Source organism: Rissa tridactyla, chromosome 7 (genome assembly GCF_028500815.1).
Source record: "Rissa tridactyla isolate bRisTri1 chromosome 7, bRisTri1.patW.cur.20221130, whole genome shotgun sequence".
Taxonomy (NCBI): domain Eukaryota; kingdom Metazoa; phylum Chordata; class Aves; order Charadriiformes; family Laridae; genus Rissa; species Rissa tridactyla.
In genome coordinates this window covers 52232499-52246807 of record NC_071472.1, presented here as the reverse complement: position 1 = coordinate 52246807, position 14309 = coordinate 52232499, and the positions used below count along the sequence as shown (strand labels likewise).

At 39.9% G+C, this 14309-nt stretch overlaps 1 protein-coding gene across 8 annotated transcripts in view; it reads left to right on the top strand.

Moving 5' to 3' along the window:
* Positions 1-14309, top strand: part of SPECC1 (sperm antigen with calponin homology and coiled-coil domains 1) — a 98798-nt gene that overhangs the window by 19134 nt on the left and 65355 nt on the right. For 4 of the 8 annotated variants that reach the window (XM_054209037.1, XM_054209031.1, XM_054209032.1 and 1 more), the window contains exons 2-3: positions 2855-3031; positions 5231-5366. In XM_054209037.1, coding sequence (XP_054065012.1) covers positions 2885-3031; positions 5231-5366 — 283 coding nt within the window. In that variant the 5' untranslated portion in view covers positions 2855-2884. Of the gene's footprint in view, positions 1-2272; positions 2413-2854; positions 3032-5230; positions 5367-14309 lie in introns of those variants that run through there. The other 4 variants (XM_054209035.1, XM_054209034.1, XM_054209036.1 and 1 more) reach the window with 3 other exon arrangements.

Below are 14309 nucleotides of genomic sequence, written 5' to 3'. Positions count from 1 at the left end.
GTTTTTTAATTGTTCATCTATGGAAAAAAAAATGGTGTGTCTAAGACAAGCAGATAAAAGCTGTATATGATGGTTTTGATACAGTCTATTACAAGTTGTCCCTATATGAACTGTTTCTACACCAGGATTAAAGAAACCTCTTTGCTAATGTTAGGTTTCCTGAATGTGAACTGGCTGCAGCCATTTTAGATATCTAAGTTAGCATTTTGGTTGACGGTTCATTGCTACCTACCCAACATGAGTTCCTTTTTTTTTTTTTTTTTGGAAGTAGTTTTGATTAGTAGTTCTCCTGAAGCAGTATTTCTAGTAACTCAAATGTGTGTCACCTATCTAGGAATGAAAGCAACTCAAGATGTGCGCAACCTGGCTTTTTACTTTGAAGTACAAATAAGGCTTGTGGAAAGTATGGGGATCCCACTTCAGAGGCTGAAATCTTTGTCTACAAGGCAGGTTCAGGTTAGCCAGATGTATGAGAAGCTTTACCTACACCTTTTACAAATCCTATTCCCATATTAAATACATGGAAAACTAATAAACACTAATAAATCCAAATATACTCTTCTCAATTTTAGTTTCATCTGCTTGGCATAGTAAAATAGTATAAAATCCACATGGCACATAATTCAGCTATCATTACATGAAAAAGCTGGTTTGCCTCAGGCTACTGGCTGGATTTCTTGAATTGTGGTTTGGCTTTTTTGTTTTTCTGTTTTAAGTACTTTTTCTTTTTACTAATGAGCATATCACTCCACTGCAACTTTAAAATGCTATGGATGACTCAAAATTAAATTCTTTTGGATATCAAGAAAGCATCTGTACAGCTTAAGGCAGGAAAGTATGAGATACAGTTATGAAGAAATCCAGAGGGTATAATAAAGCAAAACACACGTGCAACCACTGGATCTGCAAAACCCAAAATCTGCATAATTTGAAGATCTTAATCAGGAAGGTAATTTGCATGTATAGTTGCTTGTTCATCCATATAAATACAGTGAATGGTATGCCCATTAAAATAATAGTTTATTAAATAATGTAAAGCACCAAAGCTTGCTAAGGTAGATCATGAACTGTGGGAATGCTAAACATTATTATCTATTGTAATATAGCTTACGTATCTGTCAGTGCTTTAAAAAAGGAGCAAAGTGATCAGCATAATCATCAACAAAGACTACTCTTTCTCCCCTAATGAGATCAGTTGATGGCTCCATGCTGTATGTGTTAAGAATTTTAATAGAGTAATGACTATATTTAGTAATAATAATAACTACTAACTTTTTTATTTCTCTATTAAGGAGCTGACAGGTTGAGCTGTGGAGAAAGTACACAGCCCTCCCTGCAAGAGGCACCAAGGATAAATAGAGGAAATGTCACTTGCTAGCTTTGTTCTCCACAAGACAGCAGAGAGCACTTGACATTCCCTTCTGCCTCTGTGCAGCAAAACACTCCTTAAATAGACCATCGCGGCACCTGGAAGGTGCTGTCAGTGTCAAACACAACTTGGCCCCAAACAGATTTGTTTCCCCTGAGTTCAGTGAGTGGTGTTCTTTGTGAATGTGAAATAAAGTATAAAGCAAATTATGAGATATAAAATGTGACCCTAAGCCCTTCTGACTCAGTCAGGAAGAAATTGGTTCGGCATCTCTGTCAGAGGATCGTTGTCCAAGTTCACACTGGCCCAGCTGGGCTCTGGTGTGGTAAACAGCACGTGCTCCCTGCGAGCACATTCCCCTGGCTGAGACGCTAGGCTGATTTCTTTGTACATCTCCTGGCTACCTGTTTAACAGACAAGAAGCAAGTTAGCCTCTGCCTACACAACACTGATACACAGCTACATCCCGTGTCTATTTTAAAAAATGAAGCTGCAGAAGAAAAATGTTGCTTATACCGAAGTGGGGGAGGGCATCTCAGGCAATCTCCCCTCCCTCCCACTCCCAACTCAGACTGGTGGGACTTTTTTTTTTTTTTAAAAAAATCCAGCTAATTCCGTTATTCTGCTCCTAGTTTGGATTGGGCAATAGCTGGGGAAAATTTATGGCTTTAAATCTACAAGTGTTGAGCTTGCTATTTAATTGGCAGCTGTCTACCTACTGAGAGAAACAGACTAGTTCTTGCTGGCAGATTAAATTTGTTCAGCTATATCCAAAAAAAGGAATTCACGTCTGTTTGCTGATTCCTGGCAGGATTTGTCTCTTGCATAAGCTTATCTCTGAGGAATAGTGGATCTGGATTTTTGTTTGTCAGGAAGTTGATTTTTTTTTTTTTTACCATGTTTTGTAAATCTTGGTATTGTGAGATATCTTTTTATCACTGTGGCAACATCAACTGCTGCTTCTCTAGAAGAGTCTGATAAGCTTAAGATATCATATTTTCCGTACAACTGAGGAAACTTGCTTCTCATGTGAGTTTTTAAAAGTGAGTATTATTTCAGTTGAAGACGCTGGATCTAACAGTAAGAGAAGTAGTTTCCTTTTTATCCCAAGGTTGTCTTCAATTGCTGGGGACTTCCGTGTTCTCAGTTACTCTTTTCATTGTGCTTCGGTATTGGCAGGTGTTCTCCTGTGGCTGATAGAGGTCTCTGACTTACACAGTCCCAACAAAAGTCAGTGTTCCTTCTGTGGTGTTTCATGTTACCAGCCAGTGTGAAAAGTACAAGTGGCTGCAACCTGCTCTGAGGGTTTCTCTAGGCTGAGTTTTGATATGTATACGAGAGGGAACAAAGTTTAGTATGGCCTTTTCAGCCCTTTAAACTGATGCTAGATATCTCTGTTGCTCTCTTCCAGATGATATATAGACAATTTATATTATTGTGTCTGTGTGTGTATATATATATATAAACATTATTTATTTTTTTTAGGTTCTGTAGACTGAGCTGTTTGTGAAGAAAATGAAGAGCACTGCCAGGCCTTGGAGTGCAATGGCAAAGCAAGGGAGCCATGGGGTTGACAGAGGAAAACCGCTTTCCACCACCTCAACAGGAATGAAGACGTCCAAGTCCTCGACTTCACTTGCCTTTGAATCTCGGCTCAGCAAGGTACTAACCAGCAGGGACTGTGCAAACATTACAGCCTTGTTCCAGGTTTAAGCTTTGGTTTAGTCCTGGAACACTACTATACCCTGAGGCTCGGAGTGGGCTTGACCACTGTATTAAGCCTAGTGAGATTATAATTGTGCTGTATGTTAGACTAATGCACGTTTCTGAAAGCACTTTGTGTGTGAGGGGGGAGACACTGTATCTGTACAAGGTATGAGTGGGTTTGCTTGCACTGTCTGTGTGAGGCAATTGCCTTAACTTTGAAGACGGAGAAAAATAAATAGCAAATCTACAGTTGCTGCTGTAGAAAAGCCACATTGAAGAAATTACTTTAGAGAGACTGTAGAAGTCTCTAAAGGTCAGAAAGCAGATTGTTCCATTCTGCTCCTAAAAGTGAGCTGACAAAACCTCTTGCCAGAAGGCAAAAAGTTAGCTGTTTGGTATCCTGGAGCAGATCAACACTTCAGCTATTGAAACTTATGTGCTCGCAGGGTCCAGGAAACCACAGACTCTGAGTCAGAGGAAGAGATGAAAGGGAGAAAGAATTGGAGCTGAGCGGCTTCATTTTGTTTAAAGATTTTACATTCAGGAACTGCTAAATAGGGAAATGCTTGTTGTGTGCTCTATTTTCACTTAACCAGAGCAGTAGTTTTCAGCCTGTGGTTCATGGAGCCCCTGAGTGTCACCAGACAACTTCAAAGGAAGTGAGTTTTGATCTGTGAAAACAGTTTAGGTGTCCACAAAATGAAAAGGATAGAAAAAATACTGCTCTAGGGAGACTGTCCAGAGCTTTGGTCTTTTAAAATGTTTAAAGTATTTTTCCTGAAATTAATTAGAGGCTGTTATTAGAGGTACATGGGCCCTTACAGAGGTACACAAATGTGAACGCAGCTGACAAAAGTTCTGAGATAAATTTCTACTTCTGCTTGCTGAAGCAATGTAATTTCACTGTGTCTCTGAATCTGAAGTTCATTGTGCTTGTATTGCATGGATTTCTTGAGTACGCATTTAGAGTAGGCTTGCTTTACCCTTGCTTTCTCATGTACAATAAGGCTGAGTAAATTATAGTGATATCCACTAATATGTTTAAATAATCCACATACTATAAAATACCCTGTAAAGCAAATAGTTTAGCTTCTTCCAAGCTTATGAAACATATACGTATTAAACTTCAGAATTCTATTCTGAAAACCAATGCATTTTTGTGCTGTGAATGATTTCCTCGGTGGTCACATGAACAAAATGTTTTCTTATGAACAGGCTTTTCAGCTTCTACTACCCAGTGAAATAGTATCAGGTCCTGCCATGAGACAACTTGCCATCTTTGCTCACTGCTTTACAATAAACAAGGAGGGCAAATAACTGAAATCATGTTTAATATAAGGGATTTCCAGTTGGTAATTGCTTTAGATCTTGCACTGGCTGCTCTTGTGTTTTATTGTGGCAGCCTGAGCTTCTCAGCTAAATGACTTCCAGATTTTTGGCTTGGTCTCCAGCATGTTCTTTGTTCATGTCAGATAACCTAGTTTATGAGGCCACAAAGTTTGGTGACTCCTGTTTGACAAACACAGGAAGGAACTGGCAGTTACTTGCTATTGGGATCGCTCAGAAGTCTCTTCAGAGGGTCTAAGGTCACTGTTGGGGCAAAACTGCGTGATCCTGAGTGGAGGGACAAGAGCCAGCAGGTCCTTTAGGATCTTTTTTTGACAGACAGATTAAGGGCCGATTATTTGCTGCTTTCACCTACCCAGTGTGTCCGGCTCTGCAACTGGCACTTACCTGCACAGGCCCAAATACTTGACTAAATGTAAACCACTGAGGAAATACAATGAATGCTGTTCAGAGTAAGATCCGAGAAGCTGGAGTTGACAGTAGTCTACTCCTGTAAACTACTTTCCCACAGCCTTTCAATGATTTCTTTCTTATTTGAATGGTCTCTCCCATTTTCATTCTTTGCTATTGAAACAGCAGTGTCTCTTAACCCACTTCACAAATATCTAAAATGCAAAACAAATACAAAAATTGATAAAAAAATTATTTGGTATGGTTATTAAAGCAATATTCCCATTGGATTACTTGATGTAAATGTTCTGTAGAGCATGTGTTCCTTTTCTCCCAGGAACCTTGCCTTTTGAACTACTTGATGGGAATAATCAAGATCTTAATCTTCTGGTTGCTCACAAAATCTCTGTATTGCAGCTGAAGAGGGCAAGCAGCGATGACATGCTGACAAAACCAGGGGTGGCAGCAGCTTCTGGAGTCTCTCGACTGAAGAAGACCATTACGACAGGAGCGATCTCTGAGCTTGCTGAGAGTCGACTGAAGCCCAGCACAGGTAGATAGAAAGATTCTGGACAAGACTCTGTACAGAATGTGCTGTGAGTGTCACTTGGTTTACCGAGATGCTAGCTGAGTTTTCCTCATCCCCTGCCTTGTAGCACAGCTATAACTTACCTGCTGTAGTATTCAGCGTGTAGGACGAGATGTGAAGTGCCTTGCAGGCTGGCCTTTCAGCGCATCCTACGCCTCATGAGTCCGTCATCCCCAGAGAAAAGGGAGAAGCCGGGGGTTTCCAGGGGCCGTCGAGGGGGGTGAGCCCGGGCGGTGTGGCCAGGCGGGGGCGCCGGCGCCCCGGCGGTGCACAGCCCGCTGCCTCGCAGAACGATAAATCCATTCGAAAGCTGGATTTTTGTTTTACGTTTTCACCGCATATCGATAGCATTCTCCCTTCTCCCTCCGCTGAATGGGCAGAGAGGTTACCCTGCTGTTCCTGGGACACAGCAGAGAGGCGAGAACAAAGAGCCAGCCCTTGCATCTTCGTGTACAGCCAGCGCTCCTGAGCTGCGGCGCGGCACCTCGCCCCCTCGGCGTTACCCCATCAGCTTGTTCCTATTGGTTTCAATCTAAGCCTGTTCGAAAGGCAGCGACACCATCTGCATACCAAGGGCTTCTGTGCAAACGCTCTGTTTTTCCCCAGGAGCTCAGCAAACGCTTGCTTTTGTCTGCTCCCTGGTGGCATTTCCAAGGGAATGTGAGATCTTATTAAATTTGACCATGACCTCCCTGTTTGCCTCTGAAGGGTTTGGCCGTGTAACAGAACAATATTACTAACCAGAAAGGGATTTCTGGGAGAGGGAAATAAAGAAAAAAAATCTTTATATTCTTCCCTGTATGCTTCCCCCCCAACCCTGAAAGAAAATGCTGCATCTTGTAACAGCACAAGTGCTTCACAGTAATCCAAAACCAGATCCTGTTCTGCAGTTAATTGACGTGTAAATCCTCAAATTTAATAGTGACTAGTCATATACAAAGGCATTTGAGATTCACCAGCCAATAAAGAGGCATGATGCTGGCAAAAGATGCTTGGGAGGAGTAACATGGGGAGAAGAAAACCTGTACAGATGATGCAGCATAGCATCCTGGGAATGCAGCCAGGGAAACAGCACTGCAGGGAGCCCAGAATGTAATACGTATGTCAGATACAAAAATACTAGCACTGGAATAGAGAGCCCCCTTCTGCATGCATGCATAATAACTGGGATTGGAGGAAGGATAAGGTTTATGATGATGACTGCTTTAAATGCAAAGGGTAAAATGGTTTCTAGACGTCAAGTTACATCTGGGTATTGTTTTGCCAACTCAAATTACATCATTAGATCTGATCTCATATATTGCTTTGCATCAGCATTTGTAGAAATGTGAATGGGAATATTAGCGCTAAGTGGAAAGAAAAGATACCAAATGTGGAGCTATGTATATTGTGTAAATAAATAAGAATTATATGTGCTACCCCTCTAAAATTCCTTTAACCTAGAAAGAACTATCCTGGGTCTTACAGGGGCTATTGTAGGTATGTATTCAAAAAGATCTGTATCTTACATATCTTAATTTTCACAGTGGTTCTACAGTCCAACAGGGTGCTTGGAAATCTAGCTATATTCTGAGAAGACGTGTTGTTATCATCACCACTGGAAGGTGCTAGATATTAGTGAGCAGGGTTACAAAGCTGGACGCTACTTTTAGATTGTCACACTATGAGAAAATATCAATAGGCATATTTTAATACTGTATATTGTTGCTAAGAGGAAAAATAAAAATCAGTTATGACAGAGGGCACAACATGTTCCTGGGAACATTAAGTAGAAAAGGAGAGAACATTTTTGGACACGCTACTTTATTGAAATAGCATCCCAAATAGTCTCTGATTTATGATCAAGACTACACTGCAATGTTAACTGACTGTGGAGCTAATCCAAATACAAATGGTCCTGTAGCTGGGGAATGCAGATGTTTGTGTACATCCCCAACTGTGCAAGTCTTGAAATTTTGTTCTGAAACCACTTTCTTTGGCCTCTTTGATTGCCTTAATCAGTTCTGCATCTTCCTTTCATGTCTTAACTGCAGGTATCATGTCTTTTCCCCCGGCTTGTTTGTGCTTTTTAGATCAGGCTTTGTCTATTATTCAAGTGAGCAATTCAGTTATTTCACTGAAATGATATTATATTAGTTCCAGCTACACTCTGGTGGCACTCAGTTGGTATTATAGCATTGTATAAGAGAAATTGAAAGAAATAAGGTATGGAAATAGCAAAGCTTAAGTTTCTTCTTTGGGTGTAACTGTCCAACATTTGTGCGTCGACCTTGAGCAATAGCACGTGTTCCAAATGCTGCAGATAATAAATAATTGACATCAAGATTGCTTGCTTAAATAGGCTTGTTTGTATGCTGCCCTTGGTGGAGTTAAAGTTATTCATTCTGGCCTTTTGCTGACATAACTACCCCTGTCTGCCTTGTTGGAAGCTAATGCAGTAAATCATAAGCAACTTAAAGGGAGGTGAGGCCAATCTCATGTATCCATTCTTGGCACGTGGAGTTGAGCAAAGGGAGCTGGAGACAGGTTCTGGCTGGAAGTTCTGTGCTGTGATGTTTGGCTTTGTAACTGCTTGGCAGTTTTGAAATCCCAAGTAATGGGAAAATAATACGCAGAGAGAAATAAATGTCTTGGATTCAGCTTCCTTATCCACAGTGTTATGTATTTGTTATGTATTTCCATGTACTGTCCTGAAGTAGCAATTTGGCTTTATGTTAAAACCAAACGTATAGAGTTCTTGCATTACTTTTAATGTTTCAGTAGATGGAAGAGAGCTGGAAAAATTGCAAAAAAGGAGGAAGAAGTCACTAATCTTGAAAAATGGTTATTTTAATGCATGCACTTGTGAAGCCGTGTAGTAAAAGAATTAATTTAAAATTTTTAAATAGAGAAATTTATATCTTCATTAAAAACTAGAACTCTCTTCTCCTTAAGATTCAAGATTATAAAAAAAAAACAGGTAATTTTTCAGATTCTAATCCTTTAAGTCTTGCAAGCTAAATAACTGTAAATACTACTGTTTCACAGAGAATTTCAAAGCTGTTATATGATCATATACCATTGCATGGTATACTGGTATGCAAATGGAAAATTTGGGGTTCAGACAGGTGAGATTGCTTGCTCAGTGGATCCTAGAAGTAATTCCAAATCCTTGCTCTTGGTCCTGTCACTCACTCCCTGCAAACTCCCTACTCAAGCACTTCTGGAAAATTTCCCTCAAGGCTGCCTGGTTTAATCGTGTTCATGTGCTTCCGTGCTGTTATTTCAGTGCCAGAAGCTATTATCTGTCAGGTTTGACAGGAACAAGAAAAAAATCTTGTGCTGGACATTAGAAAAGAGACACAGCCAGGATGTGTGGCTGGGCTGAGCTGTGAGCACATAATTCAAAAGTATTCAGCGTGCTTCAGGCATTTCTCACAAATATATTGATTTTTATATCAAGATCTGCCAGCTATTATATGAAGTATCCTTGAAATGTAAGTAATGGATAGCTGTGCTTGTTTTCTCAAGCTGCTTCATCAGCTTATTTCTTTATTCCTAAGTAAAGCCTAAATCTATACAGACCTAGTGAATTTGCCTTAGAAACAGTAGGAAATTGTCAATAACAATGTTATAATCACGTAACTTGGAGAAATCCTGCACATTTTACTGACAAGCTCAGGATCTTTCTAAAGCTCAAACCATGTTAGAAGACACGTACTGTACCTTCTCACAATGGTAATGGCATGTGTTATATCTCTGGAGGTCAGAAAAAGCCAAGACACCAGCAGGAATGTAAGGGTGTCATCCCGTGCTCCATCAGAAATGGCAATTTATTTTTATGCATAAAATGGGAAAAATCAATAATTGGCACACATTTTCAGCTAAAGCAATAAAAGTGCGTTGCCTTCTGTGCATGCCTGCTGAGTTGATTAACATCAATGGTTGGAGACATTGCCAGTGCAGAAGTATAGAGGAGGCAAACTCAAAGATATTAAGAGTTTCAATTATCTCCTAGGCATCTAGCGTCGAGACTCTGAACTCTGCAGGTTACCCGGACAAAAGCTACTAATCCCAGAATGGAACATTGCCAGCATTAGAAATGAAGCTGTACAAAGCACGCTGTTGTAAAAAGCCTGGTGAATTAAATATAAAATAAAAATACTGAGAAACTTGGCGTAATCAGTGAAGGCTATAGAAGGACCTGAAGATTATGTTCTGTTGTGGAACACTTTGGATTGAACAATGTTCAGCTCCAATAAGGAGGGTCTCCGTTTTGATGAGGATTTCTGTGAATTGTCACTTGCATTCCTCCCCAATGTTAGCGTCCCAATGACAAAATATGATACCTGTGTATCTTCAGTTCCTTCCTAGTTCTAGTAGCGCACGTACCATTAGTCCATTTGGCCTGTTTGTTTGCCATGTAGTTTATGTAAAAAGAAAAACCTTGATTTCCCTCTGAAACGCAGTTGCTTGTAGCTTGTCCATGTTGATAGTGATGATATTCAGAAAAGAAAGGCTTTAATTAAATGAGGCTAACTGGCCCCTGCCAGCATTGGTGTTAGTGCGGGGAAGTATTGGTGTCACTTGTGAAACCTGAACGAGTTCAACTGTGGTTGATTTTAGAGGGGAGACTGGTCTATGGTTTTATTGCATGTAACACTTGTTAGATATGCTTCTTTCCCATCAAAATTGAAAATGTGGCAGACTACAGATTTCAGAGCTCCCTGTATGTTTATACAATTGTCACTTCAAGTTTCCTATCTGAGAGTAATATAGAGAATTGATCAAATTTACGTTCTTCTTTCTGCTAATGTCTCTGCTTGGCGAGTGTTTGTCGCTTTCTGATGGGGTGTAACCATTTAGGTTAATGTGACGCTAATCCAGACCAGAAGCCTTCTCTATGTGGTCAGAAAATTCAAGAAAAGTATTTTTCTTAAAAAAAGCTTTTTTTTTTTTAAAAGAATCTTTGAAAAAAAAAATAATTGACAGTTTAATTCTTCATAAGACGCTAATGCACCCCAATTAGAACAGGAAAAAGGAAAGTGATTTCTTTTGAAGGACAGCTCTCTGACCTTGGGGCCCTTTTACTCTCCCATACATCAGTTTTTGACAGGCCCTGCTTTTTGTGATCTGTCACATCAAAGGACTACTATAGGTTTGTAGCAAGGTTGCTGCACTTTGCATTCAGACTCGTTACTGTCTCGTTTTTCTTGTGAAAGATAGAGACAAGTGTGAGAGACACTAACGAGACTGGTGCGTTCTGTTCCACAAGACTTCCCTAGAAACCAAATGACTGATCTCATCTGGGGTTTCCCAGGCACAATAAATATGCTTCATCTGGAAAGCTAGTTGCATTTTGCTCCCCTTCCCAAGTACAAGACACAGCTCTTGCATAATTATTCCTTCTTATCAAGAAAAAGAGGTTCTAGCTCCGGAATTGATGTAAAAAGGAAAGGAAGAGTCAAAAAAATTGCTTTGTCAAGATGTCATTCAAATAGGCAAGAAGTACTGCAGGATTTAACAGGTAAAACAATGCGAAAATATATGTCTACATTTACATCCATAGCTCTACATGTAGCTGGATCTACACACACTTACACATATCTGCATGGTTGTTTGGAACCTATTAGTGCAAATGTGAATCTGAACCTTAACCTCTCTGACATTACTTAGCAAAATATTTCCTCTAGCTGGGATTTCCCCGGGTATCGAGTAATCAGACTAACTTTCAGCACCATTTTAGAAGATTACAGCCGCAAACCTCTAAAGTGAAAGCTGAAGAATTGAGGTAGATGAAATTTGGCATTCCAGGTTTAGTTTATGGCAGCTACTTGTCAAGTTTCTCTTATTTCTTCTTAGAATGACTTTTTTGTGTGATAGCCTGCACACTTAAATGGATATGTTCACTTCTGGTGCCTTTGCTGAAAAAGTTCCTGTATGATGTTTGTTAACATGTTTGCCATGTTAAATTCTCACGTTCCTCTAACCTTTTTTCTTTCTTTCTGTAACCTGTGGATAGTCCTACATCTTAGAATGGCTTGGAATGGGCACTGCTTCACAGGACTGTTCTTCAGGGGTTTTTTCCCCTTTAATAAATATTTTTCTCTGGTAGGATATTTTAATCAGAAAAGGCACTTATTCCAGTAGGGCAGAAGGAGCTCAGTAGCTCTTTAATGAAAAAATAGCAGTGGCCTTATCATTAAACTTGAGATCTCAGTCCCATGATTCCTTGAACTAGAGAGATCTATCGACGGATGCTCTCTTCTTGTTCTGAAGGTGGCATGTGAAGGTTGACAGAGACAATTATTCTTTTGTTCTGGTGTTGGCTGTATGGTATGAACCTTCTTCCATAACTGGGAATGAAGCGAGAGAAATGCGTTTTAGTGACTGTCTGTTGCGATTTCCGATACCTGATCGTGTTAAGGAGAGCAGCTTCTTTGAGAGGCATTCACAGGCTGTCTGCTGTCATCTTGCATTATTAAACAAGTAAGAATTAACTTCTGCTGACAACGCTCTCTGCAGCATGTACCTTTTTTAGTTTTCTTGCTGTCCTAATCTACTGCACAATCTACACTTACTGCACTGAATCTGTACTAACACGTTCTAAGATTTTGCACGCAACTTCTTGCTAAAATGATCTGAAAGGGAGACCCTTTTCTGTTGTATATTCCCCTGAGAATTACTTTGTTGGCACGTGTTTACCACCCTGGGATCTGAGCCAGTTAAGAGGATTCAGTGTGTGGTAGGGATACTGAAATGCTAAATCTTAAAGACTGTAATGACTTGACTCATTAAATTGTTGACAGTTAATTGGCTCAAGAGAACGTGTATAGGGAAGATCCATTACAGCTGTAAGCAAACTGTGATGATCACAAAAGCTTTGCTAGAGATACATAAACAGAAAGGGCAGCATGCTTGGATGGTCCAGGAATAGTACAGATCTATGATCTCTCAGCTTGTTTTCTTTTCTTTTCAGGCTTCTTTAGTGAAGTTGTTCAGAAAAGTCAACACAACCTTGTGTTGACTACCTGCCCTAGGTTAATTATCAGCTTTCCTTCAGCTGGTTTGAAGAGAAATGATCCGTAATACAAATTCTCTAGGCCTAAACGTGTCACAGCCAAAATGCCTTGGCAGAATGCCATTGTGTTTGCACTTGAAGAATGGGAGGGAGCAAAAGAAAGGAACGCAAAGCTGGCCTGGTCTGACAAGTATGCATATCAGGAAAGGGCTTGGCATTCCTTGTATAATTTTTTTCCACTGTTTTTTTTTTTTTTTTTTTCCCTAGCAGCTTTTGGCTTACTTTACAGTATTAAAATCTAATGTAAGAGGGAGGGAATGACAGCTACATCTCAGATGGGTTCCTGGAAGGCTGCAGTTCTGTGCCATGAACTTAACTATGACCTCACCAATTATCCTCACAACAAAAATTCAGTTTTTAGCATGGTTAAAAATACATTTGCTCTTTCTTCTGGGTTTCAACATAGATGTTGTATTCCTAATCCTTTGGGGTCCACTACTGTGCATGATATGCACAGCTCTGCAGATTTCTTTTCCCTGCTACGTATGTACTTAGTGCTCACAAAATCTTTAGCATTAGTGGAAGTAGAGCATGATACTGTGAACAGTGGTATTGATAGCCAGTGTCCACCCTTAGGGCCCATTCAGTTTAGTTCAGTCTTGGCCTGGAGGTCCTGCTCAGCATCTGTAACTTCTTTAGACCTTGGCCTTCTGAAGAAACTGTCAGCTATCTGGCCACTGGAAATTTGAGGTAATTCTGTGGCTTCTTCACACTTTTGAGCACGGATTATAATTTTAACAGAAGTTGTGCTAATTCATTTGCTGTGTTGTGAGAGTAGCATGCGAGAAAAGGTTATGCCTGGCAAGTAAATCCAATCATTTGACTAGTGAGTTGAAAGAATTACATATGTTGCACCTTGACTAATTCATTCCCATTCTAACTACACAGAAAAGGGGTGTTTGTGGGGTTTTACTGACAGTCCCACAAGTGGATAGTGCAAAGGGATGAGTCAAACTTCTTGCCTAGGAAGAAATCGGCTAATCTGTTTTAGAGATTCATCCATTAATTTTTGTGCCTTTGTTACTGAGGAGGAAGGGAAAATAATGTAAAATGTTCAGATAACAAATACATGCCTAAAGATTTAGCTGTGCTGTCATAATTTATTACCTAGTTACCACGCTATAATCAAGCTTGCCATTATTCCTTTTTCTTTTTCCTCAGTTTGAGCTGCAAGCTCCATAAACAATAATGCCTTCTCCATGTCTTCTGCTCAGGCTATAGCTGTATTTTAAATTTCATACCTTACTTCTCACTGCGGACTTGGGCTAGAAGTCTTTTGCCTGACATCATGCTCCCTATCATGGTGTTAGAATGGTCTGACTTATGTTTCGTGCCACTGTCAAAAATAACAGATTGGTTCTTCCAGTTATGGCTCTTCCACAGTGCTCAGATTTCAGCTGTGTTTGCTCTGACTCAGTGATTACATTTTATAATTACTCCACCCTTGCACCCTATACTGTACTGGGACCCTGTTACACTATTCCCTTTTGTGTTACAGAAATAGAAAGCAGGTGTTGAAATAATAAATGCTCAGTGTCACGATTTATCAACCCAAGAGATTATCTTGGCTAATACAATCCCTCTGGTGAATCCTGATGAAGAAAAGCAGAAGTCACTCTTTAGTCCATAATGGAAGAAAAATCTCTGTCTTGGAGACATGTTTCAACAGTTTGAATAGTTGGAGAACACTTGTATCTGTACCTTTGAGAAGGGCAAGCTGAGGACCCATCCTAATAAGATACAAGACTTAACAGACCATAAGATGACTTTTAGAAGAAAAATGTGCTCTCAGTGATACTTTTTTATAGAACTTATTCATTAAACAAAGCATTTTATGCTTGGCATGT